Source organism: Hippocampus guttulatus, chromosome 8 (genome assembly GCF_054856545.1).
Source record: "Hippocampus guttulatus isolate MCC_2025c chromosome 8, RoL_Hgut_1.0, whole genome shotgun sequence".
Taxonomy (NCBI): domain Eukaryota; kingdom Metazoa; phylum Chordata; class Actinopteri; order Syngnathiformes; family Syngnathidae; genus Hippocampus; species Hippocampus guttulatus.
Genome location: NC_141268.1, coordinates 18,912,613 through 18,927,513, shown reverse-complemented (window position 1 = coordinate 18,927,513; position 14,901 = coordinate 18,912,613). Strand labels below are relative to the sequence as shown.

At 42.0% G+C, this 14,901-nt stretch overlaps 3 protein-coding genes across 7 annotated transcripts; 1 reads left to right on the top strand and 2 right to left on the bottom strand.

The window, feature by feature from the left end:
• Positions 1-272: 272 nt before the first annotated feature.
• Positions 273-4,102, bottom strand: rfesd (Rieske (Fe-S) domain containing). 4 transcript variants are annotated; one of them, XM_086117959.1, is made up of 4 exons: positions 4,002-4,102; positions 1,864-2,021; positions 1,620-1,654; positions 273-1,484 (listed from the first exon to the last, which is right to left on the bottom strand). In XM_086117959.1, exons 1-4 carry the CDS (start codon positions 4,100-4,102, stop codon positions 1,182-1,184), a joined length of 597 nt encoding a protein of 198 aa, XP_085974085.1. In that variant the 3' UTR covers positions 273-1,181. The 4 variants fall into 4 exon arrangements, with proteins under 4 accessions (XP_085974085.1, XP_085974083.1, XP_085974082.1 ...); XM_086117957.1 differs by having other exon boundaries at positions 4,012-4,098; XM_086117956.1 differs by lacking the exon at positions 4,002-4,102 and adding an exon at positions 3,815-3,879.
• Positions 4,103-4,671: 569 nt separating this feature from the next.
• nudt2 (nudix (nucleoside diphosphate linked moiety X)-type motif 2) lies at positions 4,672-6,544 on the top strand. 2 transcript variants are annotated; one of them, XM_086117963.1, is made up of 3 exons: positions 4,672-4,758; positions 5,288-5,432; positions 5,619-6,544. In XM_086117963.1, the coding sequence occupies exons 2-3, from the start codon at positions 5,306-5,308 to the stop codon at positions 5,933-5,935; spliced, it is 444 nt and encodes a 147-aa protein (XP_085974089.1). In that variant the 5' UTR covers positions 4,672-4,758; positions 5,288-5,305; the 3' UTR covers positions 5,936-6,544. The 2 variants fall into 2 exon arrangements, with proteins under 2 accessions (XP_085974089.1, XP_085974088.1); XM_086117962.1 differs by having other exon boundaries at positions 4,681-4,758; positions 5,306-5,432.
• A 958-nt stretch (positions 6,545-7,502) lies between these two features.
• Positions 7,503-14,659, bottom strand: ube2r2 (ubiquitin-conjugating enzyme E2R 2). The gene is made up of 6 exons (XM_086118344.1): positions 14,088-14,659; positions 13,544-13,733; positions 11,890-11,976; positions 11,675-11,772; positions 10,923-11,057; positions 7,503-10,501 (listed from the first exon to the last, which is right to left on the bottom strand). The coding sequence occupies exons 2-6, from the start codon at positions 13,724-13,726 to the stop codon at positions 10,216-10,218; spliced, it is 789 nt and encodes a 262-aa protein (XP_085974470.1). The 5' UTR covers positions 13,727-13,733; positions 14,088-14,659; the 3' UTR covers positions 7,503-10,215.
• Positions 14,660-14,901: the final 242 nt, after the last annotated feature.

Sequence of the window (14,901 nt, the reverse complement as noted above, 5' to 3'; positions counted from 1 at the left end):
TCACGAACCACCCCCCCCCCCTCTCTAACACAATCTCAGATTCCAACCAAAAACACACACACAGACTCACGAATGAACCTCCCTCACACAGCAAAAAAGGAAAAAAAACTCACACATGCTGAAACTTCTGACAAAAAGCTGCAAAAAAATATCTCATTAAAAAAAATCTCACTACAAAAAATTCTGACTCACCCAAAAAAGTGCGACTACTTATCCTCAGCCCCCCCCCCCCCCCCCCCCACCACCACCACCACCACCACCACCTCCCTACGGGTTGGATCAGAGCTGGTCCTAAGCATGGATACATAGCTCAAGGTATGGCCAAAAAGGTAACATACAGGAATGACAAGGTGAAGACCATTAGCTGATCAAGAAATGAAATATAAAATAGCCCCCGTGGACCTTTTAAATGTGATAATAACATCTGGCCATTCCTCTAGAAATAGTCTCCTGTGCTTCCACTACATTTTTATTAAGGAAGAAAATCTTAAAGGTCTAATTAGCCTCTCGTGTTATTCATAGCAGCACTGCATGCAGTCAAACTTCTTGGGCCGTATCCTCCCATATGTTGTCTTTAGCTCTCCTCCAGACTGATCTCAAAATACCAGCTAAACGCTGCAGCCCTTCGTGAACCATGAATTTGACAACATAATTACATGGCAATATTTCACATGGCTTAACTTTTTAACTGTGGTCTGCTGCATGCCCTCAACAACCCAGGCCCCGAATCTTGATTGTATTCAAAATGTCACATAATCATAAACTCGGTAGAGATCAGCCCATCAAATAAAACATTTTGCAAGCACATTTCCGAGCCTTACTCGATACCGAGGCAATTCATCACATCACTGCTACGGATCCTAAAACACATATCATTATGATTGCCCTGACTACAATACTGGCTGTATGTTTTTAATTAATGTACTCACACAGGAAGAGACCATTTTTCACCTTATAGATCATATAAGTCGTTGGATCACATCAATTCAGTGAATAAGCAGTATGCATGAGGAGAATGAAGATGCATAAAAGTTGAGTGATGAGCTCTATACATGCTGTCTCTAATTCCAAAAGACAGCCAATGAAATGAAAGTAAAGGTCAAAAACATTATTTTACACAGTCTCCATGCATATGCAAACCCCACGCAGAGGAGGTCAGAAGAGGCACTGTCACGTTTCCGTTAAGAGGATTCCATCCCCTCATCGGCCTCAGCCTCGGCCTCAGCTTTGGCCCTTTTTTCTTTGCCCTCTTCCCCCTGGTAGTAGTCTGACTCGATCCATCCGGGCATCTTCGAGAGCTCCACATAGACGTCCCCATTGGTCTCTGTCACTGTGTGGACCCGCTGCTTCACTCCTTTTGAGAACCATTTGGGCATAGGTGGTTTTTGGGTCTTGTCTATGGTCTTGCATAAACCTTCCCCTTTGGCGAGAGAAATCTTGTACTTGTGTTTGGGGCAAATTATGCACAGCGTGCCACCTATTTCCTGTGTGGTGAGGAAAAAAAACTCATCTAACTTGCTTTTTTTTTTTTTCCTTTTACTGATGAGCACACGTGAGAAGCAAATCTTGTACAAATGAGATTGTGTCTGCATATCTTAGAAAGAAGCTCCAAGTCTCACCTCAATGTCTCCAGTCTCCAGTTTTCCACCAGCATCTGTTCAAAAAAAGTAGATGATCAGAAAAGGTGAATACAGTATTCCAAAACAAATCAACCAACTGATACATCATAAACAAGCAAGAGTCTGGCGTGAGGTTTTGTTTCACTTTTATGACTATTAATGGTATCTGTTATGACTATCAGATTTGCAATGGCATCTCTCGAAGCAACTTGATTGACGTCTCCACTGCAAAAAGTGCACTCACGATAGCAGTAATAGTCCAAAGCATAGAAGCCTCCCTGGTGGTAGAGGATCAGCACATCCCGACCCTCCAGTGTTTTGAATGTGCGCTTTGCGTTAATCAAGTCGTCTTTCTTCCCCACAAAATGACGCCCTTCCCGTGGCTCATTCATCTCCATGGCTCTGCAGAAATAGTCGTAATCATATTTTGGAACAGTATTTACAAGTTTGTATGTCTACTTTTATTTACTACAGTGGTGACGGTCATGGGAGGTCAGGCTAAACGCCATCAGAGGCAGTGATCTACATTTACAATTTGAATTATAAAATGTCCTTCAGGAAATTGTGGTAATTTATTCCCCAGGATATTTTTTTTATACTTTGTATTTTCTTTCTTCACAGTATTTTCTTCATTTTGAAGTGACGGTCTTGGCTGTAAAGCCGTCAGTTGGGGATGTTAGCTTTCAATTGGCCAATGAGATTTCAGCCTCGGTCGTATGTGCTGCTATGTCAGTGTACTCCGCCCAGGACTTTCAGAATGTGTCGTGATGCCCCAACTTCGACTTTATTAGAAATGAGACTGTTTCTACAATCAATCTGATTTCATATTTGTCTTCAGTGTCAGCTGCGGTAAGCGAGTTGGCCCTTGATGATGTCAGCCTTTTTCCATCCTCTGATTATTTTTTTCAGAGCAAAAGTTGTTATTAATAATCAGCACCTCTGGTGAGTGCGATGCATTTTAAAGCAAACGCAACATATGACATGACATCACTGTTGATTTTGAACTGCTGGTGCAGCGATATGGCAGCACATAGAGGCTGAAATCTGTTAAAACAGAAAAACAAATTAATAAAAATGCAAAGTCCACATAGGCATGGAAATGCAATGAAATTAATAAAATAGAATATTGGTGGAAGAAAAAATCGGAGACAAACATTAGATTTTGGGCTATCAAAGTGTGTCGGTGCTTCTGATCCTGTTTAGGCAAGCAGAGAAGGCCTTGCTGTCCCTGACCATCCACCACTGGAGCTTTTAAAAGCAAAAAGTCATTTATAATTGAGCAGACACTAAAAACTGAGCAAAATTACAGCAAATGTCCTTTTTCCTCCCACTCAAACTAGAAAATAACTTCACTACCGAGATATCGCCATTCATGACCTACATTATAGAGCCAAGTAAACCACATCACACACATTGCATTCTGCTGTCATCCTTCCATCCAGAACTACAACCAGAATCATCTCCATGTGCAGTCTTTGTGACAATATCCTATAAATATCTTGATGCAGGGGAATCTGACCCCCAAGAATGATTCATGTAGTGGAATAATGAGCACTCAGTGCAGGCTGAGTAAACACAGTAGTACGAGTGAAAGTCGCATGTAAGGAAGCCTCTAGCCAAATTGTTAGAGGAATTACATAACATGAGGGAAAGACCATGAACAAATAATGTCTTTTGATCTAGAATTCTATTAGCTTTTCTACAGGTGTCCATAAAGTATGAGTATATGGTAAAATAAAATCATATACTTCTTATAATAAAATAATTGTATTCAATGGTAATGTTGAGAAATAAAAATTTCAACATGATTTCCATCATTTTTAATGCATAATTTGATGCACTTTGCAAAATTCAGATGAACTCGATGGAATAGGTCTGCATTGCCGTTGATTTCAACACACGGGCTGGTAATGCGTTCTCTCATGTGGTTTCAATCTGTAATCTTCATCGAGTATACTTTCTCTTTTAGCATACAACAGAAAAAGAAGTCAAGGGGAGGAAGGTCTGGTGAATGAGGGGGCCACTCTAATCTCAGACTGTATGTACCCATACTTTGTGGACATCCTGAATATCATTCATCCTATTCAACGTCATGGAGAGCTGAAGCCTATCCCAACTAACTTCACGCAAAAGCCAGACTACGCCCGCCAGTCACACACAAGGCACATACTTTATAGAGACAGACAACCACTCACATCATCAATGAGTGGGAAGTGAATCCACCCTGCCTACATTCGAGTTAGGCCAATGTACCACTGCACTGTCAATGACGTTACATTTAAACGTGTCCTGCAAACACATACAGAATGTACCAGTCTACCTGTCCAGAATTCTTATCTAATATCTATTTTTTGTCATTATTTTGCTTGAGAATGAAAATACCTCTCCTTACTTTTAACTTGAGCAGCTCCTCTGTGTCCCTTGTGCGAAGCCAGGCAAATATATGGCTCACAACTCCACACTGTGTGGGAAGGAGGCCTCATATTTGTTATCTTCAGACACACGCTGCTTTCGGAGGCTCTTATCAACACTCTCTATCACTCTCCTGTTTCCTCCATGCACAACAGCTTTAGCCGTTTTAGTTGTCGATGAAAATTCAATAATATATACGATGATGATGATGGAAACTAAAATCTAGGTAAATGAACATGATTTTGTTTTTTTTTTTGCCTATCCTTTCCAGGGCACATCAGTTTGACCCACAGCAATTGAAACTGATTTTTTAGTTGATGGTAATGTTAAGATGTGAGTGACTTTATGTGTGTTTATAGACGTCCTTAATCACCCGAAATATATTTATCATATGTTTTATATAGCTGGTCAAATTTAACCGAAAAAACGCATTTAATTAAGTAGTACAAGTATATGTTATTATGTTATTTAGTTTAGTTTTTGTTTAAAAAGCAGGAAAATCATTAAACACACACACACACACACACACACACACACACACACACACGTGTACCCAAATTAGATATACTGTATAATTTTTATTTTAGATGCAGTTTAACAAAGCAGAACCTTTTCATATTTTCTCGCATCGTCCCGGACTTTTTTCGAGGTGCACTTGTGCTCTGTGTCTTCATGCCGATAAGAAACAAGCCAAGAGAAAGCAAACGTAAACCTCACTAGTTGAATCGTAAGTTTCACGATTTTTTTCATATACAATTTGATGCATATCTTCAAGCCTGCAATGTGCATAATTCCAAAGAAAACCGAGCATGTTTAATACACCAAACCAAACAAGCTCTATCAGACAGATAAGGAGAACGAAAGTTACACTGTTACCTTGAACGGAATTTTTTAATGCAAAATAAATTCTTCCGCTTTACAATGAGAAACTGAAATTAGCTTTTGGAATTGCTGAATCTTTGGTGAATTTATTCAACCTCATACTGCTTTTTTTCTATTTTAGGGTTTAGTAAGTCTATGCTACTGCTACTCAAAAGTTACATTCATATCTCTGGTCAAAATTCTAAAAAGGGACCTGATCGGCCCCGTCGGTGTATTCATGTACATACATTTACTGTCCAATCAAAATAATAAGCAGTGCGTTGTAAGACCGTTTTGTGGTACGTGTGAAACTGTGAATATTGCATTGTCGCTCTGCTTGTAGTTGTAATAGCGTGACGACTTTGAACCTCGCTCTTATGCGCGCTAATGTTTAGCTTCTTCTATAACACAAGATGGCGCTGCGAGCCTGTGGCTTCATTGTGTTTCGACGTCTTGCAAGTTGTGCTCCTCCACAAGACCCTATCGAGTACCTCCTCTTGCAGACCTCATATGGAGAGCACCACTGGACCCCTCCCAAGGGTAAAAAAAACAAAACATGCTTTACCCTCATCAATGGCACTCTTAGTGTGGTAATACTGTTTTCCTAAGCTTTCCACACATACTCTACTTATAAAAAGTGACTACCTGTTGAAATGTTTAGACAGTATTTATTTGAACATTTCCTAAACCTCCGAGTTTAAGTGAAAAGCATTTGTTCACCATCAGGCCACGTGGACCCAGGTGAGGATGACCTCACCACAGCTCATAGAGAGACCAAGGAAGAGGCGGGGCTTGGCACAGAGGATCTTCAGATAATCGAGGGCTTCCTGAAGGAGCTTCGCTACGAGGTCAGAGGCCGACCCAAGGAGGTGCTGTACTGGCTGGCCGAGCTCCGAGACCCGGGGACGAAGGTCACTTTGTCCAGTGAACACCAGAACTACCGGTGGGCCCGGTTGGAGGACGCCTGCAATCTGGCCCAGCACAAAGACATGCAGGACACTCTGAGAGCAGCACACATATACTTGGAGGCTCAGCGGGACTAGCAGTGACACAGGGAGTCATCATTGAGGAGAGGGTTCAAGCGCAGTTTTTCCCATACTAGAAAGACAAAATCGAGATCTAACCACACAGCTGGACACAATAACCACACGGGAGAAATAAGAACAACAAAAGTTATGTTATTTTGCTTTATGACATTGCTGTAACAATTGATATTATTATGACACACATAATTCATATAAAGAAAGCACCATTAGCCCAATTTTAGATCACACGGTAAAACACGAGTGAGTGGTGCATGGACAGGGCTGACATTCAGAGCAAAAATGAACGCTAAATATGGAGTAGTATTTTAAAGCAGCAATTTGTATTGATTTACAGAATGTGTAATTTTGCTGGTGAGTGTGACAGTTGCTTTTAAGGCCTTTATTTGTTCGAATGTATTTTTGTGATTTGTTTTTTAATTAATTATATGAACACTACTGTATGTATAGTATATATTACAATATACGTTGTGTGCTGTGGCCTTTGTCGCTCATATTTTTTGTGAACACTACCCAGTTAGTGGCATCTTGGAATACTGTATTATGGAATATTGATTTTAAAAAGAATTTTTTAACAAATTCATTAAAATAAAACCCCACAGTCTCATATTATTTGTCAATACAACAATTAATAGCACCAAAAATCAAGGTCGAGCTCTTTAAGGCGGGGTGCCATTTAAGTAGAATTTGGGGCTACAAATATAAAGTGCAGTTTGTTATTTAAATGAATATAGATGCACAATAGGGCGGCCCGGTAGACCAGTGGTTAGCACGTCGGCTTCACAGTGCAGAGGTACCGGGTTCAATTCCAGCTCCGGCCTCCCTGTGTGGAGTTTGCATGTTCCCCCTGGGCCTGCGTGGGTTTTCTCCGGGTGCTCTGGTTTCCTCCCACGTTCCAAAAACATGCATGGCAGGCTGATTGAACACTCTAGATTGTCCCTAGGTGTGAGTGTGAGCGCGCAAGGTTGTTCGTCTCTGTGTGCCCTGCGATTGGCTGGCAACTGGTCCAGGGTGTCCCTCGCCTACTACCCGAAGACGGTTGGGATAGGCTCCAGCACCCCCCCCCCCACCCCCCCGTGACCCTAGTGAGGATGAAGTGGTTCGGAAAATGGATGGATTGATAGGTGCACAATATTGGTTGCACAACGTGCACTTATTTTTGTGTTAGTTGTGGTGGCAGAGCTAATGTTACTGAGCTGTGTGCAATGTTTACTTGGTCTAACCAATCATTGTACTCTATTCTCAGTTTTCTTTGTTAGTCATCCCATTAATGTTTCTCTCTGTATATAAATTTACTAATAGCCCCAAATCGGGTTTTTTAACACCTCACAACTGCAAGGGAAGCCAGGGAGAAAAAGAAAATCTCAACTTTTTCCTCAAGCATGGGGAGAACATGCAAACTCCAACGAAGAGTCCCTGATCAGATTTTTGAGCCCAAGAACTATGAATTATGAGACAGACATGTTAATCACGATGCTGCCTGTTGCCCCCATTCGCCATCCTTTCAAATGAATTTGATTCAACATCTTCACAAAGTCAAACCATGATGTATGACATGACATACAAACAGCATTCAATAGCATAGTGTTTTATTGATGAATTCCACATGTTACCACACCAACTGTGCCTCATTTTGCAAGTCAACCCTTATTTCAACCCCTCGGAAACCAGCGACTCGTGCACAGTGTATTTATATGACTTGTGGGCTCAAAGCAAAACTACCTGGCCACGGACAAAACATTGACATTTTTGGTTACGATGAAGTATTTTTATCGGTGACACTTGCATCCTCAAAAACAATAACATACTGAGTGGACAAAATAAAGAAAAAACCAAACAAATACAGCATTTTACATCCATAGGGTTGAACACGCTCCCAAGTTGCAGTCTGATTTTGGTGAAATTTGGCGAAATTGTCCTGTTTTCTTGAAATCACTCACATATGTGGCTAATAGTTAAAAAAAAAATACCAGAAAGCCAGTTAGCTTTCACTGCTTTAAGAGAATGTCAAACATCAGTCCTATCACGTCAATTGGCCACGTCGCTTTCATGACATTATTCTCATAAGTTGCTTGAGTCATTTGATGACAGAAGTCGACTTTGCAAGCGGTTGGAGGACAGCTTCACATTCAACAGACGCATGAGACACATGAAACGTTCTCATCATGGGGTGTGGGGGAAAAAAAATCACATCAGGGAGGAAGACATAACAAAATGTCAGGCAGTGTCGCAAAATGAGTCCCATTCACAATCCAATTTGGAGCTTGATTTCCTCTTTTTGTCTTTGTGAGTTTCCACAGCACAGGAGGAAACGTTTTCACTCCTTTTTGTTTTTTCACGTTCAAAATCAACATGTCTCAGGTTGAAAATCTGCTGCTCCACTTTAAAGAAAATGAAGTGATTAGACTACTTCAATTCCTTGGCATAAAATCCAGCCAGATTTGCCCAATGCCCTCTGGGCACATCTTAAAATGTTCTGCACCGCAAACACACAAAAAGTCATGGGAGCAAACCGAATCATGAGATGCAACTCTGCACCAAGCTCAATAGAGGCATGAACAAAACCCTGCCAGTGTCCAAAGTCAAATACCGGCCCCGTAAAAGTAATTGCACGCCTGAAAGGTGGTTGTTTTCATTCAAATGCAAAAAAACAAGCTGCGTGTGGGCTAGTCTTGATTGACAGCCGATAAACCGGACCACGGCGCGTCACTGGACTGGTGCCATATTGTCACTGGAGTTGCATCCAAGCATGAAAGCGTCGGGGTGTAAAAGTGTAACATTTTCACATCAGCAACAACATCATGTAAGCAACCTCTGGCGGAAGAAAAAAACAAAAAAACAAAAACAAAACATTCTCTGCTTGTGTGGATTTTGGTGATTTGGGGATGAAAAGGAACCTTTAATTGGGACCAACGTCAAACTTGTAAACACTTCTTTTGTGGGATTGAAGGCTACTATTTACCCTCTTAATACATTAAAAAAAAAAAAAAGAAAGAAAACCAGGTGACCATCGTGCCTTGTTGCTTTTTTCCTCTCTCAGTGAAAGTCTATCGAGGCCCTGAGCTTTTTAAGAGGCGGAGAGGGGGTGCAGAGAAAGTCTTCAGCTTGCGCACCTCCTTTTGAGGGATCAGTGGTGATGGACGCCGCTGTTGACGGGGCACAGCAGAGCTTTGCGTCAACAGTTTTGCTGATTGCATCGAAATTGCAGACGTGAGCAAATAGACTCCCGTCAGACACCTTGCCCTGGCCGACCTCCCTGGTGGCTTAGTCGTTCGCTGTCATTTTGTCCATTTGCCACAATCTTCGCGTTCATTCCTTGGACAGTCAACACACGCTTAGGAGGACATAAAAAAAACTGACAAGAAGGGAGACGTGGGATGGCGTCGAACACAAAAGCAGACAGACAACGAACAGTGGGGCTGGGGAGAATCCGACCAGGTCGTTGTTTTCATCATTTATCAAATATTATTGACGAAATTGGTGGACAAGGCATACCGGTACTTTGAAGAGATAAACGTCAGTCATCATTTTGATAACGGTCCAACTGACCAGCACTCATCAAGCCGACACAATCAACACTTCTGCAAAATGTGATGAGGTGCTGCATCAGAAAAGACAGTTTTGGTTACCCACCGAATTCACCATAAATCTATTTTTCGTTTCCACGCATCATAAAAGAGATCGACAACATTTGGCAGCGTAATCCGAATGATACCGGAAATGAAATTTGCAGTCGGTCAAAACTGAGCCTGACTATCATATTTTAAGGGAAGAATTTATTTTTTTTCATTTGGTGTATTCCATCTCAATGACAGAGGGCAAGCGTACCTAATGAAGTGGTCAGTGAGCGTACATATTCGGAGTTGCTTCTCCAGAATATCTTCAAACCAAAAATGTCACATTATCCAGTTTAACGTTTATAAGGATGTATTCTCAATCGCCCTCAATGACAAGAAAAAAACCCCCAAAACATCAAAATCATAAACATTACTGAGGGTGCGTTGAAGAAACGCCGAATTGTTTCTGCAATACAGACGATGTGCAAGCGAGTAATTAAGGCAAACGGTGACTCGACAACAATGTTTTTTTAAAATCTTACGTAAAAAGTACTGGAGAGACATTATTTGACTATTTAATTGTTTAATAGATGATGAAAAGTTTTTGGCAGTAGACCTTTGACCCCACTGTACACACACACACACACACACGCACACACACACGCACACACAACGAGGCAAAGGATTCGGGGAGTTGGCAAGGAGCAGTAACGATCCAGATCATCATGACTCTTCGTTGCCAGAGTCATCCTGGTTGTCGTAACATATGTTGGACGTCTCGCCGTCCTCCACGGAACCCACCGCTGCGGCTTCGCCTATCGACTCCATCTCGCTCTCGTCGTCGTCTTCCTCGTCCTCCTCCATGTCGTCGTCGTAAAGGTCATCGTAGAGAAGGTCTGAGCTACTGTCCTGAGAGGGAACCCTGGTCTGGACACAGTACTCCGCCAGCGTGGTTGGCACCTTGACGCCATCGCGATCGGCATCCGCCGCTGTGGACATCACCTGTTTTCTGCGATTAAATGACACGCAAATCACAATAAGGTTATCTGTGATTACATAATGAGTAATAGTTTTAGGAGCAGAAAATCTTGACCTTGCACTGCACCGTTCGTTTGGTAAGTTACTTTTTGTTTAATTGCTTTTGAAAGTCAAACTTTTTTTTTTGGTTTGCAAATGCTCTTAAATGTTGTACTTTTAATGGCGTGAAGCACATTGAGTTATCTTGTGTATGAAATGCGGTCAATGAATTAAGGTGCCTTGACTTGCTAAAGTCAATCAAAGTCTCAATTCTACAATATTATCGATATGCCGCATCGATGTGTCACAACAGGCGTTATTACAAACTTCACACATTTGTATATCGACAGCATTATAGCGCAGATCCTCAGTGTATGTCAGAACATGGCCGAATGGTACGCATGCAACGTTACCTGATAATCTCTGCATACTCTTTGTCCTTGCCTTTGCTGTCCCTCCATCTGCGAAACATCACCGAAGCGTCCACATTGGCAGGGGAAAAGGTATTTGGCTCGTTGAGAAGAGAGATGACGCTAAGCAGGATGGTCCTAGTCAAAGAAAAAAACAAAACAAAACATGCAAACAGAAGCACACCATCCAGAATTAGATTTTGGCACTGACGAATGCTTCCGATGGGTCCTCGCTAAAACAGGTTGAAGAACACATTCTGGCATTTTCACTGTTGTTGGCAAAAAAAAAAAAAAAAATGCAACCTTTGATTGAAACAATGCACTTGCGAAGGAAGTCCTTTCACAAGTGTAGAGACAAGATGTTGAGAAGCAACTGTTTTGACCCATGATCAGGATTTGCAGGTGATCAGGCTAACCCACCTTATTTTTTATTTTTTTAATATAGAAGGGCTTTTTCAAGTTTCCACGTTTGCTTGAAGCAGTCTAGTTGGTCTCTCTCTGGTACTATCACCTTAATTGTCTTTACACAGATACCTGAAATAATTCAAGCTGTAAGATAACGCTGGTTATTTAAGAGCTGCAATTGACATACGATCCGATTAGTCGACTAATCGCAACTCCAATCGGTAACTACTCGACCAGCAAAGCAGTCGCTTGTGGCAGCCCGAGTACAAACGAGCAACTTTCAGGTTACACCGTTGATTAATTATTCTTCATCGTCAGAGTCACAAACGCAAAAAGGCTTTTGTCTGCACCTGACATTCTGGGTCGGATTCCATCTTTCCGACGGCAGCTCCCCGCTCTGCGGATCATCAACCGGAGGGTGCAGGATGGAGATGCACACGTCGCCATTCTGAGGCAAAACACCACGCCGCACAACGTCACACAAAACAGAGGGCCCGCTTCATGACACTGTGGATATGTGCACAGCCAGACTAAAAAAAGGATTGAAGACATGTAAGAAAAATACCTCATAGATGTTGGGGTGCCACATCTTGGTGATGAAACGAAAGGTTGGCGGTAAATACGGGTAGTCCACTGGGAACTTGATGTGAGCCTGGAAGAGTGGACATACACTCACGGTTTAAATCCGACTCACGTCAAAATGTGTAACGTTATTACTGTACATGCTGCTGCGATATGTCACAAATAACCAATTTGGGGCACCCAGGTGCACCCAGTGGGGTCCAGGGGGCAAAGCCCCCGGAAGCTAATGGGTTTTTGAGATTTTAAAGCCTTAAAACCATTAATTTTTATCAAGAAAATGTTACTTTTTTTTTTTTTTTGTTGAAATACCATCCTCTAGTTGAATATAAAATTGACACTTCATAAAAAAGTAGAAATTTATTTGGAGTACATACACTAGTTTATGGATTTTAGAGATTTTAAAGCCTTAAAACCATTCATTTTATCAACAAAATGTTACAATTTTTGTTGAAATCCCATTTCCCTATTGGCTTACAAAATTGGCACTTTATACTAAACATGCGAAAGATGAGGTGTATTCAATGGTTCCTCTTTACTGGTTCCTACTGGGGACACCGTCAGCTTTCTAATCAACCAGTCCCATCAAAACTTGTTTTTCAGATCCGCATCTATCTGACGCACTTTAGCTTCGTCACGAGTCTTGATAACATTCGGCATTTTGTTTAATACAGACTAAATACACGCATAATTTCAATACACCACATCCCTCGTGCAAAACCATTCAGAATTTGTGGGAAAGGGATTTAGGAAGGCGAACACGCATTGGTTGTGATTCTGCATTTGCCGATATAGCGACCAATCACAAGTAAGATGTTGGTTTTAGCCCATATATGAAGTAACGACAAACTCACGCTTCGTGAGAAAAAAATGGTATTCAAAATGGATGCTTGCAAACTTTATTTGTAAACATTACGAGTCCCGAGTCTACCGAAGACAAGTAAGTCCGGCAGCCCAGAAATAACACCAGACTTTACCCCCACCCAAAATTTTTCTCAACGGATTTGGAACAATATAAAAAAAACGTCCATTTTGACTGGAAAAAAAGCGCCGATGCGGATGTGGAACTGGGAGTCGCGGCTTGGAGTTTGAAGCGGATTACGTGGGACAGGAGAAGTGAACTAATCGCTTTTCGTCAATGGACGCTACAGCTTCGTGTTTGCTTTCAAAACTTAGCTTGTAGCAGACGTGTGCACATTTTCAGCATGACGTCTCTGATCCACTGGTGAAAGGACACTTTAATCCTCTCCTCTTTCATCTATAACTGCTTCAGACAACAAAGTGTATGCAGAAAAGTGGTGAAGATTGCACGACTGTCTGTGTCCTATGTGTTGTGTTGTGTTATTTTTGTTATTTTGACTTCAAAATGGCGCCACGAGAGTGGCTGCCTCTCCAGAAGCTCCTATATTTTGTTGTTCTACTTCTTCCTTTCATAACTTTGCTGCTGTGAATCGGGAATTTCTCCATTGCGAGACGAATAAAAGTTTTCTTAAAATGTTTACAAAATGTGTGAGGAAGCCAAAGTACAGTATATGCAAACCTCACACACTGAGGAGCCAAGAATCAAGCCCCAAAACTCAGGACCGTGTGTCAGACATGTTACCAACTAGTCCATACTTGTAGCAACAAATGTTTCCTACCTTAAAGTAGCCTCCCTCATACAGGGTGTTCGGGGGCCCAAAGATGGCCACTTCCCAATTGTAGAGATCCGATTCATGAACCAGAGTGATACGGAAGCCCTCCACCGGCTGCTCCTGCAGCGACTTCAACTCCATCATCAGGGCCTTCTGAGAACTAGGGGTTGCTTGGTGGGCCATGCTCATCCCACTTCTGACACCAGCAGGAATAGAGAAAAGTGCGGAGAAGACCAAAACGTTAAGGCTATTTTATGTGTTGCCCCACCCACCCACATTTTAAAATCTCTTTCAACGACCACCACCTCACATCATTATTGTATATATATATATATATATAAAGAATACTTTTTGTGCGATTATTTTTGGTGGGGTGTGCTGCGACATGTATATTTGGCTATGGCACGCGACTGGAAAGAAATACATGACGGCAAAATGTACAAGAATTTCTCACTATGTACAACATCGTGTACTGTGTAAAGCTATCTGGGGACTTGGGTTCGATTCCCTGGTGCAAACAAAAAGCCAAGTAAAGAAAATGAGCGTTTACCTGTCTTCCTGCAACGCAATATGTAATCGTGAGGTTAGAGCAGAGAACTAGACAACAAAGTCATTGGTAGTGCTTGGCTAAAGTGACACACAGTGGTGACATGAGCCGTGGATGTTCTTCTCCTGCTTATGGCTGATCCTCGTGTGGTGCTGCCGAAATTCTTTGTGTTGCCACTGTTGATAGTCTACATGGAGCTAGTTTCAGTGGAAGTCACCGTCTCCCGTGGATCATTCTTGGGCTCGGAAGAACAAAGTCGCACTCCGTGACATGTCCCCGCGCCGCTGGTTCGGTTCGGACAGGCGCTCAGCTGATCCCAGCTTGTTTGTGTTTGTCCCTCTGCTCTCTGGCAGTCTCAACTTCTCCCCACGTCAGCTAAACCAGTTAGCGAGCAACTTCGGTCAAACGGGGCAGTTTTTTCCTGCACGCTACCGTTTCTTCCGACGACAGTAGTGTTAAGGGCAATCGAATGCGAATCTACGGCGAAGAATTGACATCTGGTGAAAATTACCCTCAAGACCAACTGGGGTTTTGATCGATATTTATTTTCCTCTCAACGATGCTTCCGGTTACCATTGCGCGTGTCTGCGGCGCGTCATCGACGTCCGTAACGTGACTTGCGTGCGCGCACTCGAAGCAGAACATGGATCGTTTTGCTGGTTGCGTACGGTATTCTGAACTCGCTGTGACGATATAATTTAAGTAATTATTCAGTGTGTACACAGTATACTGTATATTTTATTATATTTTCAGTTTTTTCTTGATCTAGTTGTTTCATATTTTACGCCAATAAAACAGTACAGTAATTCCATTAATT

What these genes read in the sequence shown, in the direction of transcription:
- nudt2 (XM_086117963.1), top strand. Translation starts at nt 5,306, where the DNA reads ATGGCGCTGCGAGCCTGTGGCTTCATTGTGTTTCGACGTCTTGCAAGT. An exon ending in CCACTGGACCCCTCCCAAGG is followed by an intron (nt 5,433 to 5,618) that starts GTAAAAAAAACA and finishes GTTCACCATCAG; the next exon opens with GCCACGTGGACCCAGGTGAG.
- ube2r2 (XM_086118344.1), bottom strand. Translation starts at nt 13,726, where the DNA reads ATGAGCATGGCCCACCAAGCAACCCCTAGTTCTCAGAAGGCCCTGATG. An exon ending in AATCCGACCCAGAATGTCAG is followed by an intron (nt 11,058 to 11,674) that starts GTGCAGACAAAA and finishes TTCTTTGACTAG; the next exon opens with GACCATCCTGCTTAGCGTCA. An exon ending in GAGTATGCAGAGATTATCAG is followed by an intron (nt 10,502 to 10,922) that starts GTAACGTTGCAT and finishes ATTTAATCGCAG; the next exon opens with AAAACAGGTGATGTCCACAG.
- rfesd (XM_086117959.1), bottom strand. Translation starts at nt 4,102, where the DNA reads ATGAGGCCTCCTTCCCACACAGTGTGGAGTTGTGAGCCATATATTTGC. An exon ending in TTTGGACTATTACTGCTATC is followed by an intron (nt 1,655 to 1,863) that starts GTGAGTGCACTT and finishes TTTTTTGAACAG; the next exon opens with ATGCTGGTGGAAAACTGGAG. An exon ending in TGGAGACTGGAGACATTGAG is followed by an intron (nt 1,485 to 1,619) that starts GTGAGACTTGGA and finishes CTCACCACACAG; the next exon opens with GAAATAGGTGGCACGCTGTG.